This window comes from Myotis myotis, unplaced genomic scaffold (genome assembly GCF_014108235.1).
Source record: "Myotis myotis isolate mMyoMyo1 unplaced genomic scaffold, mMyoMyo1.p scaffold_m19_p_16, whole genome shotgun sequence".
Classification (NCBI taxonomy): domain Eukaryota; kingdom Metazoa; phylum Chordata; class Mammalia; order Chiroptera; family Vespertilionidae; genus Myotis; species Myotis myotis.
Genome location: NW_023416320.1, coordinates 10495599 through 10522782, shown reverse-complemented (window position 1 = coordinate 10522782; position 27184 = coordinate 10495599). Strand labels below are relative to the sequence as shown.

General features: G+C 36.3%; 1 protein-coding gene across 4 annotated transcripts in view; it reads left to right on the top strand.

Annotated features, from left to right (window-relative positions):
* Positions 1–27184, top strand: part of STK3 (serine/threonine kinase 3) — a 226744-nt gene that overhangs the window by 122310 nt on the left and 77250 nt on the right. For 3 of the 4 annotated variants that reach the window (XM_036337845.1, XM_036337847.1, XM_036337846.1), the window contains exons 7-9: positions 5208–5345; positions 11340–11465; positions 26776–26968. In XM_036337845.1, the coding sequence (XP_036193738.1) occupies positions 5208–5345; positions 11340–11465; positions 26776–26968 (457 nt within the window). The remainder of the gene's footprint in view (positions 1–5207; positions 5346–11339; positions 11466–26775; positions 26969–27184) is intronic. The other variant, XM_036337848.1, reaches the window with a different exon arrangement.

The window sequence follows — 27184 nt, the reverse complement described above, 5'->3', positions numbered from 1 at the left end:
ATTTCTTCCATTCCATTCCTGTAGGTACCATCTTAGTTGAACTCTTTATTATTCATCTGGGACATCTACACTAGCCCCTAACTGCCTTTTTTATTCCATATTTAGAGTATCTCTAGGCTTTTGTTTTTTTTGTGTGTTTTTTTAAATATCTACTTCTTGGGCATAAACAAACTGATTAACAGTGTATTAGTATATATTAGGGGGAAAAAAAAGAAACCTTTCAGCTGCATACTTTCTTGCTGACCAAACTCCATATTCCCATTCCCCTTCTAATCTTCTCATTTCCTAGTCCCCTACAGCATATCAGCTTGCTCTCTGCTCCTCCCAACAGCCTTATTCCATGCTCCCGCTTTCCCTTATGTTATTTCTTCTAAGGGAAAGACCTCTCTTTATACCTTATATCATTTCTTCTATTATTGTAGTATTCTTTAATTATTTTACTGCTTATTCTTTCATTACAGACTAGGTTGGGTAGTGGCTGTATTTCCTGTGCATCTTTAAACTCTGTGTAGTGCCTAACACCATGCTTTGTGTGCAACGGGTATTCATTCACAAACATTTCTGAGCTTGATTATTGCATTACATTTCCCCTCATTCTTATATATATATTTTTTTATGGTAAAGTATATACTATAAAAATTAACCCTTTTAACCATTTTTAAGTGTACAGGTGTGTAAACAAGTTCAGTTACATTGCTGTACAGCGGCCACACTGTCCATCTCCAGGATGCTTTCCTTTTCCCCGACTGAAATTCTGTGCACATGAAGCACTGACTCCCCATTCCCTCCACCCCCTGGAAACCACCACTATACTCTCTGTCTCTATGAATTGACTATTTTAAGAACCTCTTGAGGTATCAATGCAATATTTGTCCTTTTGTGACTGGTTTATTTCACGCCATATAATGTTTTCAAGGTTTATCTGTGTTGTTGCATATGTCAAAATTTTCTTCCTTTCTAAGTTTGAATACTATTCCATTGTGTGTGTGTGTGTGTGTGTGTGTGTGTGTGTGTGTGTGTGTGTGTGTTTTGTTTATCCCTTCATCTGTCAGTGGGTTACTTCTACCTTTTGGCTATTGTGAATAATGCTGCTATAAACATGAGTGTACAAATATGTGTTCTAGTTCCTGCTTTCCCTTCTTTTGGGTATACTGGTATACCCAGGAGTAGGATTGCTGGATCATATGGTAATTCTGTGTTTAATTTTCTAAGGAATTACCATACTGTTTTTCATAGCAGCTGCACTATTTTACATCTTCACCAGCAATGTGTGAGGATTCCAATTGTCCTACATCTTTGCCACCACTTTTTTTTAAATTTTATTTTTTAACAATAACCATGCTAATGGATGTGAGTGGTATCTCATAGTTGTGTGTGTGTTTTTTATTTATTTTTTATGTTTTTTCTTTTTCTTTATTGATTAAGGTATTACATATGTGTCCTTATCCCCCCATTGCCTCCCCAACACCCCCCACCCCCGCTCGTGCCCTACCCCCCTAGTGTCTGTGTCCATTGGTTATGCTTGCATACAAGCCTTTTAGTTGATCTCTCCCCTTCCCCCCCACCCTCTCCTGCCTTCACTCTGAGGTTTGATGGTCTGATCGATGATTCTCCGACTCTGGATCAGTTTTTGTTCATCAGTTTATGTTGTTCCATTATATTCCACAAATGAGTGAGGTCACGTGATATTTATCTTTCTCCAACTGACTTATTTCGCTTAGCATAATGCTCTTCAGGTCATAGGTTTGATGTGCATTTCTCTAATGATTAAATGCTGAGTGTCTTTTCATGTGTTTATTGGCCACTTGTATATGTTTGGAGAAATATCTAAGTCCATGCTCATTTTTTGAGTTGTTTGATTTTTTTGTTGTTGAACTGTAAGAGTTCTCTATATATGCTGAGTATTAACCCATTTGCAAATAATTTCTTCCATTGTGAATTACCTTTTTCCTCTGTTGATAGTGCTTTGATGCACAAAAGTTTTAAATTTTTAAAAAATTGTTCATGTCCCCCATTATACCCACCTCTACCCAGGCCCTGCCTCCCCCTCCCTCTGGCCTTCACCACACTGTTGTCTGTGTCCATGGGCTGTGTATATATGTTCTTTGGCTAATCTCATCACCCTGTCTCACCCAGCTCCCTCCCCTCTGGAATCTATCAGCCTGTTTCATGTATCCATGCCTCTGGTTCTGTTTTGTTCATTAGTTTATTTTATTCATTAGATTCCATACATAAGTAAGATCATGTGATGTTTGTCTTTCTCTGACTGGCTTATTTTGCTTAGCATAATAATATTCAGGTCCATCTATACTGTTGCAAAGGATAAAAATTCCTTCTTTCCAGCAGTGTAGTATTCTGTTGTGTAAATGTACCACAACTTTTTTATCTACTCATCTTCTGATGAGTATGGGCTGTTGCCAGATCTTGGCTATTGTAAATAATGCTGCATGAACATAGGGGTGTATATATTCGTTTTGATTGGTATTTCAGGAGTCTTAGAATATATTTCCAGAAGTGGGATTGCTGGGTTTGACGCAGTCCAATTTATCAAATTTTTTTTTTTACCTGGATTTTTGGTGTCAGATCCAAGATATCATTGTGAAATTCAGTGTCATGATACTTTCCCCCTAAATTTTATGCTAAGGGTTTTATAGTTTTAGGTCTTATGGATAGGTCATTGACATATGTTGAATTTTTTTATATGGTATAATGTAGTTGTCCAAATTCATTTCTATTTCAGTCTTTCCAGAACCATTTATTGAAAAGACTATGTTTTCTCTACTGAATAGCCTTTTCAAATTCATATTTGATTGAATAATCTTCAACTTTATTGACTGACAAAGGTGTGATTGTAGCAAGTTTTAAGATGTTTCTTCTCATTGTCTTGTCTGAAGGCTTAAAACTTGCTTATGCTTTTTTCCCCACTTGGAAATAAGACAAGGACCTGGAAAACCTGTAAGTTGAAAACAGAATCATCATTTATCATCTCTTTATCCTCTTAATAGCTGTTTGTTTAGTTTTAGTAACCTGCTTTTATGCTTTTCCTTCTTGTTTCTTGAAGCATAGTAGATGTGTTAGGATGCTTTGCTAATTTTTTTAATGAAGGCTCTTTTGTAGGCCCAATGCTGTTTTTAAGTCACTTAGTCCCACTCTGAATTTTTGGTTTCTTTTCTGTTAAATGACAAGATTGAGCTAAATGATCTGTCATATATCTTTTTAAAAAATATATATATTTTATTGATTTTTTTACAGAGAGTAAGGGAAAGGAATAGAGAGTTAGAAACATCGATGAGAGAGAAACATCGATCAGCTGCCTCCTGCACACTCCCTACTGGGGATGTGCCTGCAACCAAGGTACATGCCCTTCATCGGAATTGAACCTGGGACCCTTCAGTCCGCAGGCCGACGCTCTATCCACTGAGCCAAACCAGTCAGGGCTGTCATATATCTTTTATTTTTAATATATTTTTATTGATTTCAGAGAGGAAGGGAGAGGGATAGAGAGAGATAGAAACATCAATGATGAGAGAGAATCTTGATTGGCTGGCTGTCTCCTGCATGCCCACCACTGGGGATTGAGCCCGCAACTTGGGCTTGTGCCTCTGACTGGAATTGAAACTGGGACCCTTCAGTCTGCAGGCCAATGCTCTATCTACTGAGCTAAATTAGCTAGAGCTGTCATCTATCTTTTACTGTGCAAATTCTGTGATTCTAAGAACTTATGGTGACTTTTGAACAATTAATAAAAATCCAATGAAAAGTAGAACAATTTTATTATGTCAAAGGAATATATTAAAATTGGTATCTCCCCAAATAGTTCATTTTTGTTGACAGTTTTTATGTTTTCTCCATATATAAACAGAAGTAAACATAGGTATGGTTAGTTTCTTTCAGTGGTAAAAACTTTGTTTCAAAGCATTCCTATGGTTTGTAGTATTACCATTTTAATTTTCTTTATGCATTAACGAGAAGGGAGATAAGTTCATGTACATGATTTTGTTTGCACATGAAGAGAGAAGACCATTAAAAGCCAGGTGAAAAATTGAGTATAGAACAGAAACATACACCTGTCTTCTGGAGAATTAGAGAATTCTGTAGTCAAAAGGAAGTTTTTGTATGCTTCACATGAACACATCTTTGTGAGCCCATGTTTGGAGGCTGCACGTGCATATTGATTGCCAAAAAGCCATTTTTCCTCATCTCACATGTTTTGATTGCATAATTATATAAGCTTACCTATTAAACGACAATTAGTTATAATTTGGCTAAATTAATGTTGCTTTGTAAAATTTTTGTCATTGCCATGTTTGCTTCTTGTCTTTTTTATATAATGTGGAAATGAAAATAATGATTGCTAGTATTTATTGAGTTCTTAATACATTTGGTTTAAATTTATTATTGTTTTCATATCTTTAATAACTTTTCTCAAAGGAAATGATGTTTTAGTAATGGTATTTTATCAGGAACAATTCTAGATGCCCAGGAGAGAAGTTAATTCATTACATACAGTGATTTGCTAAGAACATTAGGGATTAATTCTCTGGGTTGAAAAAGGGTGACTGGATAGCTTAGAGGACAGCGATGACAGGGAGGATTTTTAGAGCTTTTGAACTGTGAACTTTCTGGATGTATTATCATCAGTACTAAGTTATTAATACTAAATTAAATCATTAGTAATAAATCAAAGTGGTATATTAGCTTTAAAACTTTTCATTTGGAATACTGACATATATATTTGGAAAGAGAAAAGTATTGCCTCTATTAAGTATTATTTCAAATACAGCAATAAATATTCTGGATTGCAAAAGGAAATTGGACTGCAGTGATACTTATATAAAACTGAAATGGGAACTAAATCTGGCATGCAATAGTAAAATTGGGGGATGTATCTATATAACCAGAGAATGTCCTTAGTTTGGTAAGAGGGTTAGAAATGCAATCTTCTTTGGAGACTGATTAAAAATAATAGATAAAATAAAGAATGATGTGCTCAATGAGCTGCAATTCAAATAGAGGAAATTTAATGGGAAATGATTACATTAGTAGCAGATGGACTTGCTTCCTGAATAGTAATCTTACTGGAAATCCTAGAACCACTTACATTTGTTTTTTAGATTTAGAGTCTGAAAGAAAGATAGATGAAGAGATTTAGTTGGTGTGTTATTGTGATTCTTACTGTGTCTTTTGGATATTTCATTTTTTACTAGGCTATTTTTATGATACCCACAAATCCACCACCAACATTCAGGAAGCCAGAACTCTGGTCTGATGATTTCACCGATTTTGTTAAAAAGTGCCTAGTGAAGAATCCTGAGCAGAGAGCTACTGCAACACAGCTTTTACAGGTCAGTGCTATGCCACCAAGGGAAGAATGTGTTCTTTATATCTTTTAGCTTTCTGACCTTAAGTAGGATGGTCTTGAGTCTCCTTAACTGATTTCTAAAGACATAAACCTCCCAGGAAATGTGGATTTGGTACACATCCCTCCTCACACCTCCATCCACCGTCTCCATTCTTCTGTATGTTCTCTGTGTCTCATTTTCTTCTTTTCTTTTTCAAGTTAGTGTTCTCTTTTCCCTTTTTTTCTGTTTTTGTTGTTATTATTGTCAACTCTTTCCCCCTAAAGTTGCTTTAAAACAAAACTTCCTAGGATTCTCCTTTCAGAACCCTATCTCCTCCATCGTTAGTTTCTTTTTTTTCACCCTGATGTTTTCTTTGACCCAGCATTTCTTCTTTGACCTGCTCCGCTTTAAGATATGTAAATACAAGATCCCTGAACTCTTTGAAAAGATCTCTTGTAAATATTGGTTACAAGATTACCTAAATGAAGAGTTTCAGTATCTCTGCTACAAATAGACTTGTATTTACAGTGTCAGGTCGTATTTTTTTTTATTTGCCTTGAAATTCAGTGCAAATAGAAATAATGTAATACTTTCAATAAGTATTTGTGAGTCTTCATTTTCCCCAACAGAATTGGCTCAGACCTCTAAGCTATTAATACTAGTAAATGTGTCTCACATTAACAAAACTTGATATTTGGAAAATAATTCTTTTTATTAAATCACAAAAGGATTCAAAGCATGGTTCTTATAAAAAGCAATTTTTCTAAAGTACTGTTTTAACAAAAGTATTTGTTGAGGCGTATAAGAAACAGGCTCTTAAGTACAGTATAATGTTTATTGCTATGAAAATAAAACTAGTATTCATTCTCCATTGAAGGCAATTTAGCATTGTCTAACTAAAGTAAAATGTTAAATATACTTTGACCCAGTAATTACACTTGTAGAAATTTACTTTATAGAAAAATTTAACCATGTGTGAAATAACATGTGTAAAAATATTCATAGAACATTATAATGGCAAAAGATTGGAAACAATATTAAAAAACTTTCAACAAATTAGAAACAATTTAAGCTCGATTGAGATGAGTGATTGGCAAAATACACACAGGCACACATACATATATGTATATGTGCATATGCCAGTGGTTATGGTGGAGTAGCTCTGAAAAAATAAGCAGGAAACTGGCCTCCAGAGAAGGTAACTGTGGCTGAGAAGCAGGAGTGGACTCGAAACTTAACTTTTTTGTTGAGTGCTGTTTTTGAGCCTTTTGAGTTTTTTGTTATATGCAAATAGTACCTTTCAAAATTAATTAACTGAAACATTTATTTTGAAATATTGTCAGATATCCAAGGAGTTTTTGTGCACATAAATCAAAGACCTATTAGTACTATCATGTTGAGTATCTAAATTGTTAAACTCCAAGGAAGGCAAGAAAGGAGAAAAACACACACAGGAAAGTGAGTCAGCACAAAATATGATGGTGGAGGTAAATTCAAATATATCTGATAGCTGATTTTTGGATAGTTTAACCAGTATTTCTTTCTAGTCTTTCTCCCATAACCTTTTCTAATCTTTCTAAGAAAATAAATTCTGTTGTTTTTAACTTAGAGTTTTTAGGATTAAAAAGCATTTAAGAAATATTCTAGTATAATTTCCTAATTTTGTGGATGAGGATACTGAAGCACAGAAAGGTTATATGACACTGAAGAGCACATTGATTAAATCATTATTCCAGGTTTATTCCATTTGTCCACTAATCCCAATTTTCATCCTTTCCCTACTCTGCTTTCTGCCCAACAAACTTCTGACTTAAGTTTTTTTACATAGGATAATTATCTTTAGTCTCATTAGAGTCTAATTACTGTCTGATAGGCATATAAGTCCAGGGGCGAGAGGCACGTTTTATCTGACACCATCTGAGTAGGACTGAATACCCTCCAGAGGGTGAAAGTATAGGTTCCCTACTCAGCCTTTGCTGGTGGAGTTGGGGCCAATGTTTTTCTGTGATGTTTGCCTGGAGTAGGATGGTTATTGTCTAGAAGTTTTGTCTTGTTAGCTGTCCCTTTCCTGATTTTTTGGCTCAAGAGAGAAGGCTGTTGTAGGAGCTTTTTTAGATTGTGTCCCTTAGTGGTTCTGAGTTGCTGGCTTTTCCAGTACGCAGTCTAGGATAAAGGAGATAAAAAGAAAACCCATGGAACTCACAGCTATGTTTTTCCTCAAGTCCCACAGTCCCTAGCCAGTTTGCTGCCTTCTCCCCATTTTTTCAGAGTTTTCCTATGTTTGTTTTATATACAATGTCCAGGGTTCTATCTGCACTTTAATGGAGAAGTATAGGGAATTGCCTTTAGTTCTGCCTTTTTGATTATGTTATTCTTGATATATTTTTATGTTTGACTAAAATTTTATTGTCTGTCTTTGACTTTTAACCCAAGTTTTTTCAGTACGCCTCTTGAGGAAACATGAGTTGGATTTATTTAAGTGTATGTCTCATGTAGAAAGCATGCAGTTGAATTTATCTTATGAACTCTGTCTTTTAGTAACTATAATACTACTTAATAAATAGAAATTCAACCCATTTATTTACAGTAGTATATGCAAATAACATTTTAATCACAGTTGACATTTTTTTTTGCCAAATTGTTTTCTCTGGTGTTTCTTGTTGTCCTTTTTTAATGTTGCCTTGCATTTTTTTATTTTACCATCTGTTACTTTAAAGTATTCTTTAAGAATCTGCTAAAGGCAGCATAAAACTTCTCTTCTGACTATTGAGAATGCTCAAATAATATGGCCTTGTTCTTCCAATAGCCTTTTAACTTTATTAGCCAGTTCCTCTTCGTTGGTCAAAATAACGTTGGTAGTGGTTATGTAGAAAAAACACACGAGTACAAATGAAATCAGACATATCGAGGATTCAAGATTAAGAATGTTAAACACTATAGACTAATGGTAGCAAGCACTGGGTAGTCAGTTCACACTTAACTGCACAAAAGTAAAAGTTTGCAGTAGACTGGATGAACCATGTATTTGCTTTGGCATTTCTTAAAGGTAACACTGTGGCTTTCAGGATTGGCTCATAATTTCCCCTGAAAAGATAAGGCATAATACAATTTGAGGTTTCTGTATTCTTTAAAAGAGATATAATTCTAATGTTTCCCAGTTTTTGCAGTGTTGGTCTTCTTCTACTGTTAGTATATATAGTGACTAAATCCTTCTTAAGAGTTCTTTCGTCAGATTCACTTTTCTCCATTGTGGCATCTGTTTTTTTAACCTAGGTTCTAATAATTCACACCTTCATTATTACAGTTTCTCCTCCTTCTATGTTTCTTTTAAAGGTTCAATGGGGACATGTTTCTATTGATTTTACAGAGAGAGGAAAGGGGGAGGGGGAGAGGGGGGGGGAGAGAGAGAGAGAGAGACAGACAGACAGACATTGATTGGTCTCTTATGTGCACCAACTGGGGATCAAACCCCCAACTCAGGTATGTGCCTGTGACCCTTCAGTGCATGGGACGACTGCAACCAACTGAGCCACACCAGCCAGGGCTCTCCTCAGTCTATTTTGTTTCTACATTGTACTGCAGGATTATGCTATCAAAGACATTCTTTTCCTTATATTATTCTCTTGTTTATATAATTAAAATGGCTCTCAAACAAAATTCAAGCATTTCATCCTAAGCATGTATGCTTTGCCCCACTATTGCTTGTATCTAAATTCACATAACACCATTTCTCTAAATAATGTTTCTGTCTTGACAAGACAGATTTTCCTACTGTGTTCTAACATACACTCCCTGTCTTGGTGTGTTTGTGCATATTGTTCATATTTTCCTCCTCCCTAAAATGATCTATTTATTTTGAATGAGGCATCAAATTGAATGAGATTGCCTTACCTATTCATCTCTTAATTGTACAGGCTGTGCTAACCCATCATAAATGTAACTTGTATGTCACATTTTAATTTTTTTGTATGTGTTTGTGTCTTATTCCTTATTTTAGGTAAGTCTCTTAAGGGCAAAGAACATATCTTCAGTTGTGTATGTGTGTGTGTGTATGTGACCTTCCATCAGTGTTTCTCAAAAATGTTCAGTGTAGGGCTAGAGTTCCTTCCTTGTTGTTCCACCATTGTCTAGGTCATTATCTTTGTCTGCTCTCCAGCTTGGCAGAAAGAAGAGAAGTCATGGAAGAGTGCATACAGTGTTTTAAGGCCCAGGTTAGGAAGTGGAGCACACCACCAAGATTTCCATTCCGTTTTGTTCCATTCCATTCCATTCCATTTCATTCCATTCCATTCCCAGAACTTAGTCTCCTAGTCACAGCCAGCTGAGTGGGGGACTACGAAAGGTAGGATCTAGCTGGGCTACCGGGCACCTAGCCACAACTCTATTTTGGTGGAACCAGGAGTCTACCATAGCTATGTTAATGGAGCTTAAGTTATCTGGTGATTAGTCTATAACTGTTATAAAATAATTTATTGGTTCTTTGCTATTGATTCTATTATTTCTGTAATCTGGTCAATTCTTGCTCATACTTTCCTCAAATGATATATGTTCACCATTTTAAAGCCTCTTCCACATATCTGTAATTTCTTCTTTAGCACTAAAATTGTTTTGTCTTTGAGAATATTTTTGTGTTCTTTATTAAATAACTCAGCTTTTACCTGGGTCTATTTATTGACAGTTAATTATGAAAATTACATTTTGAAGCTGTATTGCCTCCAAATAAGATAATCTTTCCCAATTATACTTTTAATCTTACCCTCTATTTCTCTCACAGTCTTCCCTCTCAATAAAAAATCATCAAAAATACAGGTCTGTTCTGGTGGTTTCTGTTCTGTTTACCAGATTTGTAATAAATTCAGATATTTTTGTTAAATTAGGGTAGAAAAAAAAGAAATGAAAAGTTATTTTTATATATTATAGATATGAAACAATATTCATGTTCTGAAAACATTTTATTGCCATTTTTTTCCTCCATTGGGAATGATTACATTTCAAGACCTAATAAAATAGAAAATATGTAAAAGAAGTAAGAAAATAGTTGCCTTCTTTTGACCACTGATTCTGGCTGTCAGCTTATTAAGGTTAATTAAAATCTGTAACTAATACATAATTTTATTTTTATATGTAATGTAATCACCAATTCTTTAAAAAAATTTTATCGTTTTTCCAACCTACTCTAAACTCCCTTTGGATAATTACATCTATAAGGTAGTTTTCATTAATGTAGTTTTACTAACAGGATTGCATTTTTGTGTTTGTGCTTTAATGGTTTTTAAAAACAAGTAAACCAAAAAGTAAAATTTTATTTCTAAAGCAGCTGACTTATTCTATGTTTTTAAAATTTTTTTGTTAATCCTGAACCAAGGATATTTTTTCCAGTCATTTTGAGAGAGAGTGGAAGGGAAAGGGGTTGTGGGGGGTGGGGGGAGGGAAAGAAAGAGATGTGAGAGAGACACATTGATCAGTTGCCTCCCAAATGTGCCCCAACTGGGGTGTGGGTTCAAACCTGCAACCCAGGCAAAACCCCTTGACTGGAAATCGAAACCACAACCCTTCAGCATGCAGGCTGGTGCTCTAACCATTGTACTACACTGGTTAGGGCAATATTCTCTATTTTTTAAAATATATTTTTATTGATTTCAGAAAGGAAGGGAGGGGGAAGAGAGAGAGAAACATCAATGATGAGAGAGGATCATTGATTGGCTGCCTCCTGCGCGCCTCCTACTGGGGATTAAGCCCCCTACTGGGGATTGGCCAGACATGCGCCCTTGACCGGAATTGAACCTGGGACCCTTCAGCCCTCAGGCTGACACTCTATCCACTGAGCCAACCCAGCTAGGGCAGTATTCTCTGTTCTTAACCTATACATTTAATTCTGGATGAAAGAACAATCATTGAAGATCCTGGTTTGCATTTATTTACATGTTGTTTTAACATTTTTTAGATATAATTCAGATAAATCTTTTAAAATTATACCTTTGAATCTTACTTTTCTAGCATCCTTTTATCAAGAATGCAAAGCCTGTGTCGATTTTAAGAGACCTGATTGCAGAAGCTATGGAGATCAAAGCTAAAAGACATGAAGAACAGCAGCGAGAATTGGAAGAGGAGGAAGAAAATTCGGTTCGTAATTACCCTCAAAAAAGTGATTTTTTTCCTTTTAAGTCATTTTTCTATAATTTTTTTCTTTATATCAATAGCACTTACTGTTTCATTATACAAATGAGGTACTTTTCATTAAATTTCAAAATATATTTAGTTTGTATTAAATATTTATTATCTTTTTCTGATATCTTAAGAATTAATTATTAGTGGCTTATAAGGTCTGCACAGTATCTAGGAGTGCCACACTAGAAGATGAGTTACTAGAGAAGCAGGAGGGACATTTAAGGAACTAGTTTCTTCCATTTACAGTGCATTTTAAAAACAAAACTGGAGAGGAAGCAAGATTATAACTAGGATTTTTACTTTTAAGTTTTCATGTTCCTTTTTTAATACTTTATGCTCACTATTCAGTCAAATATTTATTAGTACTTTTAAAAGTAAACAATGTCTTAGCAGTTATACAATTTCTGATAAGGTTATGTCAAATTTGAAATAGAAGTATTGATTAAAAACTGAAATTCTTTAAAAAGGAATTGATTACTTGTTTTCTCTAATTTCCCCCTTATCATTAAATCATAATTAAAAAAAAAATCCCTACTCAGTATTACATAGTCACAACCATGTAAACACACAATATATTGTGATTGTATATTCTTTTTGTGATTTCTATAGCTACTAATTTTCTTAGCTTTTATACTGTTGTTTGTTAATTTTTCTACGTACCTATTACTAATTTGTTCTCAAAGGCTACATCCCCACATTCTCTGCAGGAGCTGTAAACTCCCCTTTCAAACACAGAACATTTATTAGTGTTATACTTTTTCCTTGACTCATTCTTTAGCCTCTGTCCTCCTCTAACCTGAACTGATTGCTTTCTAGTCTTGAGCAGCTGTCATCCCCAATACTTCCCTTCAACATTATCCTAGGAATTCCTTTTTCTTCTCTTGTGTAATGGATCCCCTGTTTCCTGGATCATGTCTTTCTCATTTTACTTCCTTATTTTGATTAACTATTTCTCCCAGGAGCTTCCCAACATGAGCAGTTGTTTTTTCAGGCCTTATATTTCTGACTGTTTCTCAGTTTTACCTTTACTGTTGATTGAGTATAAAATTCTGGTTGCCAGAGGAGAAGAGGGTTGGAGGACTGGGTGAAAAAGCAGAAGAGGTTAAGAAATACTAATTGGTAGTTACAAAATAGTCATGAGGATGTATAGTACAGCATAGGGAATGTAGTCAGCAATATTGTGATGACTATGTATGGTTCCAGGTGGGTATTGGAAATATTAGAGGGAACTCTTTGTAAAGTATATTATTGTCTAACCACGATGCTGTACACTTGATGCCAATCCTATCTAATAAAGAGGGAATATGCTAATTGACCCTCATGCTGTCCCAAAGATGGCAGTGCCCACAGCCAATAAGGAGGGAATATGCTAATTGACCTGCCCTCAAAGATGGCAGCTCTCACAGCCAATAAGGAGGGAATATGCTAATTGACTGCCCCACCCTCAAAGATGGTTGCGCCCACAGCCACAAGATGGCGGTGCTCAGTCTCCTCAGTCCTGCCCCGCGCACCTGCCTACAGAGTCCCCCAGTCCCCTCAGCCCCCCAGCCGCCCAGGGCCAGCTCAAGGCACAAGCAAGCCTCAGATGGTGGCTTCCCAGCTGCCCAGGGCCACCCGAGGCTCAGATAACCAGGACCGGCCGAGGCTTGCACTGCCAGCATTGGCAGCAGCAGAGGTGTGATGGGGTATCGCCTTCCCCTGATCGCTGGGTCACCTCCCGCCCCTGAGGGCTCCTGGACTGTGAGAGGGGGCAGACCAGGCTGAGGGACGCCCCTTCCAGTGTATGAATTTTCATGCACCGGGCCTCTAGTATATAATAATATTAAAAGTAGACTAATTGAAAAATAAAATAATATTAAGAAAAAAATTCTGGGTATAAAGTTCTGCATTAATGTTCCCCTAACATTTTGAAAGCCTTGGTATATTTTCTAACTTACCAGTATTGGTGATGACAAGGCAGATGATATTCTGATGCCTAATCCTTTTAATATTTTATGGAAGTTTTTTAGATCTTCACTTTCTTCCTGTTATTTAAGATTTTCATGCTGATGTGCCTTGGCGGAGATCTTTTTCTATTCATTGTGTGGAGTGTCTTTTGGCCAATTTAAATTTGTGTAATAGGTGTCCTGTAGGGCCCGGTGGCTCAGCCTCCCTAGTCACCTGAGCTGGGCACTCTAGGATGTCCCTGTGTAGGCTGTGTACACAGTCTTGTTGTAGTTGAGCCTTGATTGGTGTCACTGGGAGGAGTTGTCATCACTGGGAGGAATTGGCCTCCAGGCCAGTTGGCTGTGAGGACCGGCTGTGTCTATAATAGAAGAGCTTATATGCAGGAGACACCCCTATGAAGCAGGACTTGCTTCAGTGGGGCTTTGGTGCTCACTGAGTCTGTCCCTTGAGTGTGTTGCTTGTAGATGGGTAGAGTTGTAATCTGTTATGGTTGAAGCTGTTCACCAGGTGACTAGCTCTGAGGCCTCTAGGGGAGGTCCAAAGTCAGCCATTGCCTGAGGCCACCCGGCAGGAACTACAGAGAGATATCTGCAGATGGCTGCTATTTGTATTGGTCTAGGACAGCCATGGGCAAACTACGGCCCGCGGGCCGGATCCGGCCCGTTTAAAATGAATAAAACTAAAAAAAAAAAAAAGACCGTACCCTTTTATGGAATGATGTTTACTTTGAATTTATATTAGTTCACACAAACACTCCATCCATGCTTTTGTTCCGGCCCTCTGGTCCAGTTTAAGAACCCATTGTGGCCCTCGAGTCAAAAAGTTTGCCCACCCCTGGTCTAGGAAGTGCCCAGGCAAAGCCCAGTTGTGAAGCAAGTCAGGCTGGTATTAGTGCTGGGTCTTGGGCCTTTTATTGATAGCTTTGGGGTATGCTGATTCCAGCTGATGCTTGTTTAAGAGATTTTAGCAAAGCCTGAAGCCTGAGTCAGGACAGGCCATTCATATGGAAAAGCAGCTGCAAACAGCTTGGGTGGGGCAGCAAATTGGATGGGGCAGGGTCTCAGGAAATCACCAGGGTGGAGCAAACAATGTGGGCCATGCTGATGGAAACTCAGATATGGCTGCCAGTCAGCTCTGTGATGGGGGAGGTTCTGCCTCAGGAACAATCACCCTTGTGAGCACCCCTGTCTGGGAGAAAGCTGCCCCCATGTTTCTGTCCCAATGTCAAACAGTCCAGTTCCTCACTGTATATCCCTGGATTACTCCAAAGCCATTGCCTGGTGGTGGGGCTCGGAGGAATCGGGACCATGTAAGTTCGTATGCTGGCCCATTAAGAAGTACACCTGGGACTCTAGCAGTCTTAAAATTGGATTCTGTGAGTCTTTAAACTTTATTCTTCTTATTCAGTATTGTGTTAACTGTTCTAGGTATTTTGCCTTTCTATATAATCTTTAGAATAATTTTGTCCACATTTACAAATTAGCTTGTTGGAATTTTTATTGGGATTGAATTGAATCTATACATTAAGTTAGGAAGAAATTATATTGAGTCTTCCAATCTATGAACATGGAATTTATTTATTTAGAGCTTTGATTTCTTTCTTCAGTGCACATAGATTCTGTACACATAATGTTAGACCTAAATGTGTTTTAGTGCTATTAAAAATGTTTTTCTATTACAAATTCTAATTATTTATTGCTGGTATTTAGAAAGCAAATGATTTTTTTTTTATATTGCCCTTATATCCTGTAACCTTGCTATACTCATTATTTCCAGGAGTTTTTGGGTAGATTCTTTGAAATTTTCTACTTTCATGTTATCTATGAATAAAGGTAGTTTTATTTCTTTCCAATTTTTATAACTTATTTTTCTCTTGTTTTACTGCACTCTAGATTTCAATTTCCTTCTAACTTTAATATGTTTCTGTATCTTTACTACGTTTTTCATTCTCCCTGTTTCAGAGGATATACCTTTTATCCATCATAAAAATTTGTACAGAAGAAAAATAAGACATGGTATTTGCCTGCAAAAAGATTGCAGTCTAGTGGGGAAGGCAACAAATAAACTGATACCTGATCAAAGTGCAGCATGATAGTACTGTGATAGAGATATGCATAAAGAGCAGGACTTCTTTTATTGCCCCTTGATTTCCAACTTCCTACTCCCTTAAAAGGCCCCTCTCTGATTGCCATTTCAATCATGTTATCCCTTTCTACTAGGGCCTTACTCCTCAGCCTAAAAATGTAGTTATATTTTGACCATTAAAAAAAAAGGGAACAAATCAGCAACAATATGTTCTCAACCGAACTTCTCGATAGAATAGTCAGAGCCTTTGTTTCTTCTCCACATACTGTGCTGTGCCTGAAACACTCCAGCAGCTCTCTTTCTAGGGCAGCTTTCTGAGTGAGATGAGATCACGTCAGCATTGGTTTAATTTGAGGCACGCATGGGTCATCCACATCATGTTATGTAGCAGGCAGTTGACTATGCAAGTTTGAATCCCAAGGGAGAGCTCAGGCAATTAGAGAAACAGCAGGCTTTCTGCAGCTAATAGAGAAACCATCAGCAAAGATGGGGTTGCTCAAAAAGTTTTTAAAGAAAAGCATAGGTTCTGCATTTTCCTCGACTACTTACTTCACCCTCATTTTCCTGCTTAACTCATCCTTCAGGAGTCATCCCTGTCATTGACTCCTCTGGAAAGGGAGAGCTTCCTTAATGCTCCTCCACGTCCAGTTAGGCCAGTGCCCACCCTGCTCCCTTAAGAAAGTATTTATCTCACTGTATTTCATTTTCTACTTTCTGACTCCACCAAACTGTACATTTCTTAAGGACAAATATTATATCTTAGCACATTGCTTGGCATGCTATAAGTGTTTACTATATAAATACTTAATTGATACTTATTGAATCAATAAATGTATGTATAAAATTGCTTTATAATAGGTTTTACTTTACCCCTTATTATTTAGTACTAGAGGCCCGGTGCACAAATTCGTGCAAGGGTGGGGCCCCTCCGCCTGGCCAGTATTCAGGGCTGGTAGGGGCCGTTTCACCCAGTACTGATTGGGGCCCATCGGTGCCAGCCAGCGGGGGGAGGGGCCATGGGAAGTTGGCCGGCTGTGGGAGGTTGGCTGTGGGAATGCACTGACCAGCAGGGGGCACTCCTGTGTTTAGTATCTGCCCCCTGGTGGTCAGTGCATGTCATAGCGACTGGTGGTTCTGCTGTTTGGTCAATTTCCACATTAGCCTTTTATTATATAGGAGGATAGTGCCATAAGAGTATCATCAACATAGGATGTATTTGCATTTTAAAATAATAAGGTGTGTAATGAATAGTATGTGAAATATTTGATCAGCTGTGCTTAAATCAAACATGTGATAAGTAAAGCATGTCCCTAAAAATGCATACACCTTTAGCAGCTGATAGCTCAGTTGATGTTTCTTTCTTTTCAGATTTAATCCATTGGAATTAATAATTACTCAAAGTGTATATACATTTTTGGAGGGACACCTTGTATTTGGTTTGGGGGCAATTTTTTGTTGTTATTGTTGCCTTGACACTCCTCTGCTCCAGAATTTCATTTGTATCATGAATTTCAGTAGTGTAAACTGCATGTTAAAATTAATATTGTTAGTTTATTGTGCTTCAATTGTATGTTTTGGAAACTGACTTCTTAAAGTCATTTTATATTATAATTTCTAAGTTTATGCAAGTGATACTTCTTTTGCTAAGTATATATTAAAGTTTCTGCTTGCTATTAATAATTATCATAATGGAACAGAAAAGGAGTAAGAGAAAGAAAGAATAAGAAAAAGAAATTGTTTTCAAAGATAAATTAGCCCTTATGTTTGTTCTAGGAACATAAGGTTATAATTATAAATCTTTTATATAAATGCAGTTTAGAATGCAATGATAAAGTAATATGAATATTTGATATTTCCTATTACTGAATATAGGCAACATGCCCCTAGAAACATAGATATTGCTTAGTTAGAAATAAAATTTAACGTGCCTCGTTAGTGTGGCTCAGCAGTTGAGGGTCAACCTATGAACTAGGAGGTTAATGGTTTGATTCCCAGTCAGGACACATACCCGGATTTCGAGCTCAATACCCGGTAGAGGGCATGCAGGAGGCAGCCGATTGATGCTTCTCATCATTGATGTTTCTCTCTCTCTCCCTCTCCCTTCCTCTCTGAAATCAATAAAAATATATTTTAAACATATTTCTGTTTTACTCATTGACAGTGGTGATGGCATTTTAAAATATATCCTATTCCTAGGATATGTTTATTGATTTTTAGATAGAGAGGAAGATATATATATATATATATATATATATATATATATAGAGAGAGAGAGAGAGAGAGAGAGAGAGAGAAATAGCGATGTGAGAGAATCACTGATCACTTGCCTCCCATATGTATCCCAACCTAGGCATGTGCCCTGACCAGGAATCGAACCCACAACCTTTTGGTGTATAGGGCAATGCTCCAACCAGCTGAGCCACCTGGCCAAAGCTAAAATATGTCAGTTTTTTCTTAAAGTCATTGTCCACTAGTCAATTTCTTAAAGGTACTGATATGTTAGTAAATGTAATAATCTGTTTTGTGAACCTGTTTTATCTATGTAAGTCTCCAATTGATTTGTCCTAGTCTTTTGTCTTTGGTGCCCTCTTGTGGCTTTTTCATAAACTTCTTGTAACAACAGTTTTTAAAGGTGTTACTTTTATTTTAAAATACTTGATTTTTATAATTTTCTTTATATTTTGTTAATCTTTTGACAAGCCTTTGGCTGTGAGAGGAAAAAATAGTCATGTTTAAGGTTGCTTTTACTTTTAATTTACTCTGTTGTATATCAATATTGTGCACATGGGATGTAGGATAATCTTTTGTTCGGAAACTTTTAATATAATGCCAAGAACTTGTGCAGTCTTGCACCATTGAGCCTCTGAAGTCCTGCCCACACGCCTTCTCACCATTTAGGCTTGTTGTACTGATGAACAAGTCTTTTATGACTCTTGGAGATCCTGAAAGCTTTGATGGAACTTTAAAACATGCCTGTGAACATACAAAGGCATTAGGATCTATGAAAGCTGAAATTTCTGTTTGATAGGGACAGGTATGTCAAAGACAGCAGCTGAGTAAGCTCTTATGCTGCTTTTGCAGTGAAATAGAAGGACCACCTACTTATAACAATGAAAAGAAAGTTCATTCTTTGTACAGATTTTCAGGTACTGCAAATCTTAGTAATTGTTAACTGGTAGATAATTTATTTGCTTTCAGCCTGTCAAACATTGAAGCATTGCTTAATAATTATCTGCTTATTAAGTAGTTAGTTATCTGCTCTAATTATTAAGAGCGAGTATTTGAAGGAGAATACTTTTGATGTTTTCTCAGTACTTCTGAGCTCAGTTTGGCTTGAATGTGGTACTGAGACCAGAGTTAACCAGCTGACCCTACTGTGGGCCTTTCACTTGTAACATAGAAACAATAGATACTACAGGGTGTATTGATAACAGGGCAGTGGAGTCAGTGCTATCCTTTACCATATGTGGAAACAGAATTTGGGTCAGGCAGTAGTTTCACTTTGCTTTTAGAGAGAGTGTTTTTACTTTAATGGTACATAGGGCTCATCCATGTTGTGAAAAATACAAGCAGATGTGCAATAGGACCCTTTGATTTTTGCCTTTTTTACCTCAATAATTGAAATTCATCTATTGACACAGGCTAGCATGTTAACATAATTAGCAACCCCTGATTTAGTGATGCACAAGGAGAGAAGTAAAAGATTCCTGGCACGGTTTTCCCCAATTTTATGCTCATTTCCTTGAAGTTGCATTGCACATGCTGTGCTGATCTATTTGACTCTTTCATCACAAATTAATAATCATTTTTCAGTGTCTTTATTATACTAGTATGCTGAAGTAGCAAATTTCATTAAGTCATTTTTTCATTACAAATAATTGGCATTATCTATTTTGTTTTCTGTCGTCATCATTTCAAATTAGAATCTTTTACAATTTTCTCTTTAGAGTCAGTTTGGTCTCTTTAGGTTCATAATATTGGAGTTATCTTTGATCCATTATATTTGAGTGTCCAGCAAGTTTCTAGAATATTTTGATTCTTTCATGATTTCTTTCAGATTTGACTTGTCATTTCTGTTTCTATGTGACCTTTCTTAGTAGAGGCTCCAATTACTTCAAATCTGTATTTCAATAACCTTCTGATTCCAGTCTTTTTGTCTCCAGTCTTCTTCTCTAATTCATCCTTTAGTTTCCCAGGTTCCTATCTCTCCTCTGCCAAGCAATTTATGCCTCTTCCCACTGTTTAAAGCACTCTATAAGCTGTAGGCCATGCCTTAATGCAACCAAACTTACTGTTTTCCATTCTAGCTAGACTATTTCTACCTTTGTGTTTGTTATCTTTTTTTAATCTAGAATGTTATTTATTTATTTTATTTAGCAAGGCAAATATCTTTGCTCTAGAATGTTATTTTTTTTTAATCTACTCTTTTCTGTCTTTCTCCTAGAAATGTTTATCTTAGAAAGATCCAGCTTTCTAAGGGGACTAACGTAATTCTTAGTAGCAAGGGAATCTTAATTCTGTTGTGTCTTGTTTCTACCCATTCTCAGTAACTTATTTATTTTTTTGTTTTTTTAAATATATTTTATTGATTTTTTTACAGAGAGGAAGGGAGAGGGATAGAGAGTTAGAAACATCAATCAGCTGCCTCCTGCACACCCCCTGCTGGGGATGTGCCCACAACCAAGGATGTGCCCTTGACTGGAATCGAACCTGGGACCCTTCAGTCCGCAGGCCGACGCTCTATCCACTGTGTCAACCGGCCAGGGCAGTAACTTGTTTATTAATTGTTTATCTTTTGGATTGTGAGCTCAAGTTTAGCTGGATTTTGTCTCCGAATGATGTGAGTTCTGGGTTAAAGGATGAGTATGAATCCATGTAGTGTAGGTTTTTGTTTCCATCAGCCCTCGGGATGTTTCGGTACTGGAGCTTTAGGTTAATTTCTCATAGGGGTCTATCCACATAGACCACGAGGATAACGTTAGAAAGCCCAAACCCATGCCTGTACATTCTAAAGGGAAGCACCATCACCATCGCCAGTCCACTCCTCCTCATCTTTACCTATAGCCCATGTGAGACAGACAAGTTTGCATGTCATCTTCTTTACCTCTGAGTACATTTTTTTGCTGTTCGTCTTTTCACTGAGGATATAGACCTTCAAGAGTCCCAATCTTTAACAGGGGTTTCAGTTCTATGTTAGAACCCCAAAATGTGTTTCTTGTTCCCCTTTATCCACTAAAACAGATACCCCATCATCACAGGCCCCTAAGTCAGCCCTCAGGTCAGATTTAGTTTATTTTCACTCTGATTCCCAGTGGTTTGGGGCCCGTGGGGATTCCCTCATTATATTAAAAGCTCCGTGATGCATTTATAGCATGTTTGTTATGTTTGCTGTCAGTGCCATCCCTGATTCGCACCTCTAAGAGGTTTTAAATAATCTGGACAGACTGTAATATTGCTACTTTTTGTATAATTGGTTTACTTATATATCTTACACATTTATTTTTTCCCTGAAAATAATTTTTTCATGCTGTAGCAGAATGCATACTCATTAGAATTGTTTAATTGAATGAAAGCCATGAAAATCACTGCTCTATACCATTGAGCTTCAACCTTTTTAATCTCTTGGCACACATCAACTAATTGCTAAAATTCACAGCACACCAAAAAATGTTATTTTTTTGCCAATCTGACAAAAAAGTAGGTATAATTTTGATTGATTTACAAAAAAACAATAATAGCAAATACTTGCTCTTTTTTGCTCCAAAGTGACTTTTTAAAAAGTCAGGAGCCTATACTTGTATATAAATAAGGATTTCTGGTGCCAAGAATTAACCAATCAGACACAACCTTATTATGCAACACAACCAGTAAGATACAACTCTATTATATGACCTATATATTTATGGTTCATGATAGGGCATTTAACCTGGCTGTCATGGCTCAGTGGTTAGCATTGACCTACGAACCAGGAGGTCACGGTTCGATTCCCAGTCAGGGCACATGCCTGGGTTGTAGGCTTGGTCCCCATTAGGGAGGCATGTAGGAGGCAGCGGATCAATGAGTCTCTCTCATCATTAATGTTTATCTCTCTCTCCCTCTCTGAAATCAATAAAATAAATATTTTTAGAAAAGACAGGGCATTCACACCAGATGGCTATTGTTGTGTTGGCTGTTGTCAATTCTAATTTAACAGTCAAAGGGAAAAGAGGTCAGTGCCCCTGACTAAATACCCAGGTATTGCATGTTTTAAAAATTCTTGTGGCACATTGGTTGAAAATTGCTCTCTATACTGATAATGTCCTATTACGTATTGCATTGGCAATGCAGATATATTTAATATTATTTCAGGAAGAGAAATAAAATAATAAGAATTTTTTCAATGAGAAAGATACCTATTTAAGAATAGTTGAACAATCTCAATGTTGCAAATGACCAATGCTTTCTAAAACATTTGTGTTAATCTCCTTAAAATCAGACAAGTAGTAGTTACCAATCCTTTAAGGTAGTAGGTATTGCAAATGTAAAGATACCTAATGTAGTCTGTGATTATTTCTCAGACTGTTGTAGCATAAATCTGTCTTAGCAATGGAGTAGGATTTCCTAATAATGTTTTCAAATATTTGTATTCCATGTGGGTTTTATGATTCATAACCTGGATTATCATCAGTACTGTGTTTTGCATTCCTGGCACATGATGACCACTGATTGAAAATGCTGTTGTATTCCTTACTGGAATTGGCTGCTTTCTGCAGTGGGAAGCATCTGCTCTGCAGACCTTTTTCTATGAAGTATCAACATGTTTTTCTTCTGCTTTTCTTCTGTGAGGAATAACAGAGTACATATAAATGAAGTATAGCTTTAGAAAAACATTGTAAATAACTATTTTATTATAAAAAGTATCAAATGAAATTTTAACAATAATGTATAATATCAAGTTTTTCAGAATTAATGATTTTCAAAAAGTAGAAAGTGTTGCTGAAGAGTTTTTAATACCATCACCAAATGAGTTTTCTAATTTAATACAATCCAGTTCTCGTTCCATCTGGACTTCATTAATTACTGTTTGAGTGCCATTGTTTCATTAGTGAATTGAGTGCTCACTTTTTTTTATTGCTATTTTTTTTTTTTTTTTACTGACAATTTGTAAATTAGATTAGCATCCTTTAGCAAAGTGACTATGCAAGTAAAAATATGCCCTGGCTAGTGTGGCTCAGATTAGAGTGTCACCTTACACACCAAAGGGTCTCAGGTTTGATTCCTGGTCAAGGGCACGTACCTGAGTTGCAGGTTTAACCCCCAGTCCCAGATCAGGTGTGTGGGAGTTAACCAACTGATGTATTTCTCACACTGATGTTTCTCTCTCTCTCTCTCTTTTTCTTTTTTATCTTCCTCCCTTTACCCCTCCCTCCCTCCCTCTCAAAAATTCAATGGGAAAAAAATACATCCTCAAGTGAGGATTAACAAAATAATAATAAACAGTAAAGCAATCATTCCCAACTTGATTCAGTGTTTTTATAATTTTATAGATTATCTAAGCCAATTGTGTGAATCCAGAGGTGCAGACTTCATTATCCCTTTGTATATTCATCTCTAATATAGAACATAGGAAGACTCAAAGTATTATTTCACACCAACCAGATGTTATGTTTCTTGTTAAGTTTAATGGTCACAGCACTGAATCTTATAAGGATAAAAGACAATGACTCACACATATAAAAATAGATTTAGTGTTTTGGGAATAAACTGGTTGTAACCACGATAAAATATTAATCCAACAGTAGATTTTTTAAAAGAACTGATAGAATATCCAACTTTTCCCTTCCTCCCTTTTCACTCACTCCCTCTTCAGTGGGATCTACTGGGAAGAGTAAATCCCAACTTTTTGTAAAATTCGCTTTTTGAACAAGTACAAATCAGTTTATTTATGTATGTTAGTTTCTTCATCTCTTTTTTTATTAAATATTTTTTATTGATTTCAGAGAGGAATAGAGAGGGAGAGAGAAACATTAATGATGAGAGAGAATCATTAATCAGCACCTTCTACATACTACATACGGGTATTGAACCTGCAGCCCGGGCATGTGTCCTGACTGGGAATGGAGTTGTGATTTCCTAGTTTATAGGTCAACGCTCAACCACTTAGCCACACTGGCCTGGGGTTTCTTCATCTCTTAACTTAGCAAAATGAAAAGTGCTCTAGCTAACCTGTAATATAAATTAAATTAGACTTGAGAAATTCTGTAGATAACTTAAAAGCCTTATTCAGTTGGAAATTAGATCTTGGGCTTTCGAATTAGAATGACCTGGTTAGAATCCTTGCTCCTCCCTCCACTTATTTGTTGTATGACCTTGGATAAATTATTAGACCCATTTAAACTTCAGGTGTATCATTTGTACAATGGGGATAATAATATCTCACAGGATTAATAAGAGGGTACAATGGGAGTAGCCTACAATAAATCCTTAGCATAGTGTTAATAACTCATTGATGATGACTATTTTAATCATTGTTAGATTAATGATTAAATGTAATTCTAGTTAATAGCATTATTTTCTTCCCAAAGTTTCTTCAATAGTCATTCTATGTTTTAAAATAATAAGTAGGTTTAAATAAAGCCCTACACTAGAACCTTACATGGCATTGTCCTTGGTTCTGTGTTTTAGCACCACCTCAAAGTGAGGGCTTTACCATTCATTTAATAGATTATGTAATTAGACTAAGGCTTTGTACTGGATACCAGGAATATAACTGTTAGCAAGATCTGGTTACTGCCCTTATAGATTTTAGAGACTAATGGGAGATTTGGACAAGTAAGTTGTACAGACAACTGCAGTTTTGTGTCATAAGTGTATGATCAGCAAAAGCACAAGGTGCTATCGCAGTATAAATGTATGACACTTAATTCAGTCTCTCGTTTTTGAGCTGAGTAGTTCTATTGTGAGAAAGAAGTACTGTAAAGTACCCACTCAAATTTATTTACATATGTTACATACCTAGTCTACTCATCCTTCAAAACCTAGGTTAAAGGCAGCCTCTTCTGTAAGGCTTTCTTCACTTATTAAAGGCAGAGCCAGAGGCTATATTCTTGATACTCCCATTGTACTTGCCAGCACTTTTCTTACAGCACTTAGAATACCTTGTAATTTATTGATCTCAATGCCTGGTTCATGACTTAACATGTAAATGTGCAATAAATGTTCATTGAATAAACTAATGAGTGAAAAAATAAATTGATTCATTCATTAAATAAATTTTTTGTCAAATACCTACTGTGTGCCAGGTGTTCTAAGCATTGTGGATTCATCAGTGAAAAAGAAATATTCTACCTTTATTAACCTTACATTCTAGTGGTGGAGAAACCAGGTTCGGGCTATAAAGAATAGAGAAGGATAAAGAATGATGGAGACTTCAATTTTAGATTGGTGGTCAGAAAAGCTGCACTACGGCAGTAACATCTAAGGAGAGACTTGATTGAAGTAAAGGATCGAGCTGGTGTGGAAGGGTATTCCGGGCTGAGGGACAAGTCAACTTAAAGGCTGGAGGAGGAACATGCTTAGAATGCTCAAGAAACAGCAAACAAGGCCAGCATGGCTGGAACTTGATGAGTGAGAAGGAATGTGATAGGAGATGGGGTTGGCAGATATTACTGGGCCGGATCACATTTGGCTATGACAGAGATTTTGGATATTATTCTAAGTGTGATGGGAAGCCAAATGCAGTGTTTTGAGCAGGAGAGTAACACGATGTGATTTGTCTTTTGAAAGGATCAATCTGCCTTTTGTGTGGGAGACTAAAGAGGCAAGAGTTGGAAGCAGTGAAAACTGTTAGGAGGCTGTTTTAATAAGCCAAATGGGAGAAGATCGTGGCTTTGAGTAGGAATGACCAAATAATTTGTATGGGACTCTGGGAATAGGAGCTGGTGACATAGCTGTTAAAATTGTAAGCCTGTGCCTCTTAAGCATGCAAGTAGGTCAGAATTTAAATGTAACTAAGTACATGTATTTAGTGAAATAATGGACTAAAATGAAGGAACTAGTTTTTTAGTTCAAGTTTTAAGTTCTAAGGTTTTTATTTTGTTTTGTTTTCAGCTCTACTAAATAGGTGTGTGGCCTTGGGAAAATCTCTTACTTTCTGTGGGCCTCAGTTTTTTTCAGATATAAAATGAAGGTTTGAATTATTAAAGGTCCCTGATTTTATAATTCTATGAAAAAGTAAATATATAATGTTTCCTGTATAATGGGATACTGAATGAAACACTTGAGTAAAGTCAGAAGTACTGTAAGGCATTCTTATCTATATGATACTTATGTTTATAAAGGATTTTACACAGTTACAATATGAGATCATAAATTTAAATGTAAAAGTGTGTAATGCAGATTATAAATTCTACAGAAGATTGGAAAAGAGGGTAATTAGTAAAGACTGAATTAGCCATGAAGGTAATACATACTTGATCTGGGACTAGGTGTGATTTAGTTAAAATGAATAGAGAAGAAAGAGAATTCTGGGTAGAGAAGGAGGCATGAGCAGATAGGGAGACAGAATGAGCACAGCATGATAGGAGTTTTTGGCAGCTAGGGACTCAGGTTGAACTTTGGGAAAATAGGACTCATAGTGAGAGAAAGTAGAATAGAAGTTACCAGGTATTGGGGGAAGGGTAGACTGGGGAGTTATTTTTTTAAAGGGTACAGAGTTTCTCTTTGGTATGATGAAAAAGTTCTGGGTGTAGTGAAATTGGTGTAGGTGATGATTGCACAACACTATGAATGTACTCATTGTCACAGAACTATATACTGAAAAATGATTAAAATGTTAAATTTTATGTTATGTATATTTATCACAATTTTTTGAAAAGCTTATTGCCTTTGTATAAGGTTATAAATTTTATTATAGCTGTTATAATAAGTGTCAACATGTTGTCTTTAATGTGCTCTTTAATTTATTTTGTCACTATATTCTTTGCTATGCATTTGTTGATAATTTACATATTTCCACCCTTATTTTAAAAATAGCTAGCAGCCTTCTATTTCATCAATTTCTATTGAGATAGCTTTAATTACCTAAAGCTTTAGGTTCTTTTGGATAACTTTGACTCTTATGATAACATTTGTATGTGTATCCTTACATTAAAATTAGTAGTAATAGTATTTTTCATGATTGAAAATATGTTGAGAATTAAGAAATCCAGCTGTCTTAGGAAAGCCTTCCTTCACTGCAGTGTTCTCCTTGCAGGATGAAGATGAGTTGGACTCCCACACCATGGTGAAGACCAGCTCGGAAAGCGTGGGCACCATGAGGGCCACAAGCACCATGAGTGAAGGGGCCCAGACCATGATTGAGCATAACAGCACGATGTTAGAGTCTGACCTGGGGACCATGGTGATAAACAGTGAGGATGAAGAAGAAGAAGATGGAACTATGAAAAGTATGTGGCTTTTTTCCATTGAATATTAATTTTCTATTTTGAAAGTATATGTCCATAGAAACCAGGATAGTTCTGTATTACTTTTTATAGCCAGCATGGAAATTTTTGTTTCTTTGCTTTATTTAACACTAGTAAATTTTAAAAATAATTTTTTTAAGATAGCAGAAAGCAGCACATCTCTAGTTTAGGATTATGGAACTTTTTTGTTGAAGAATG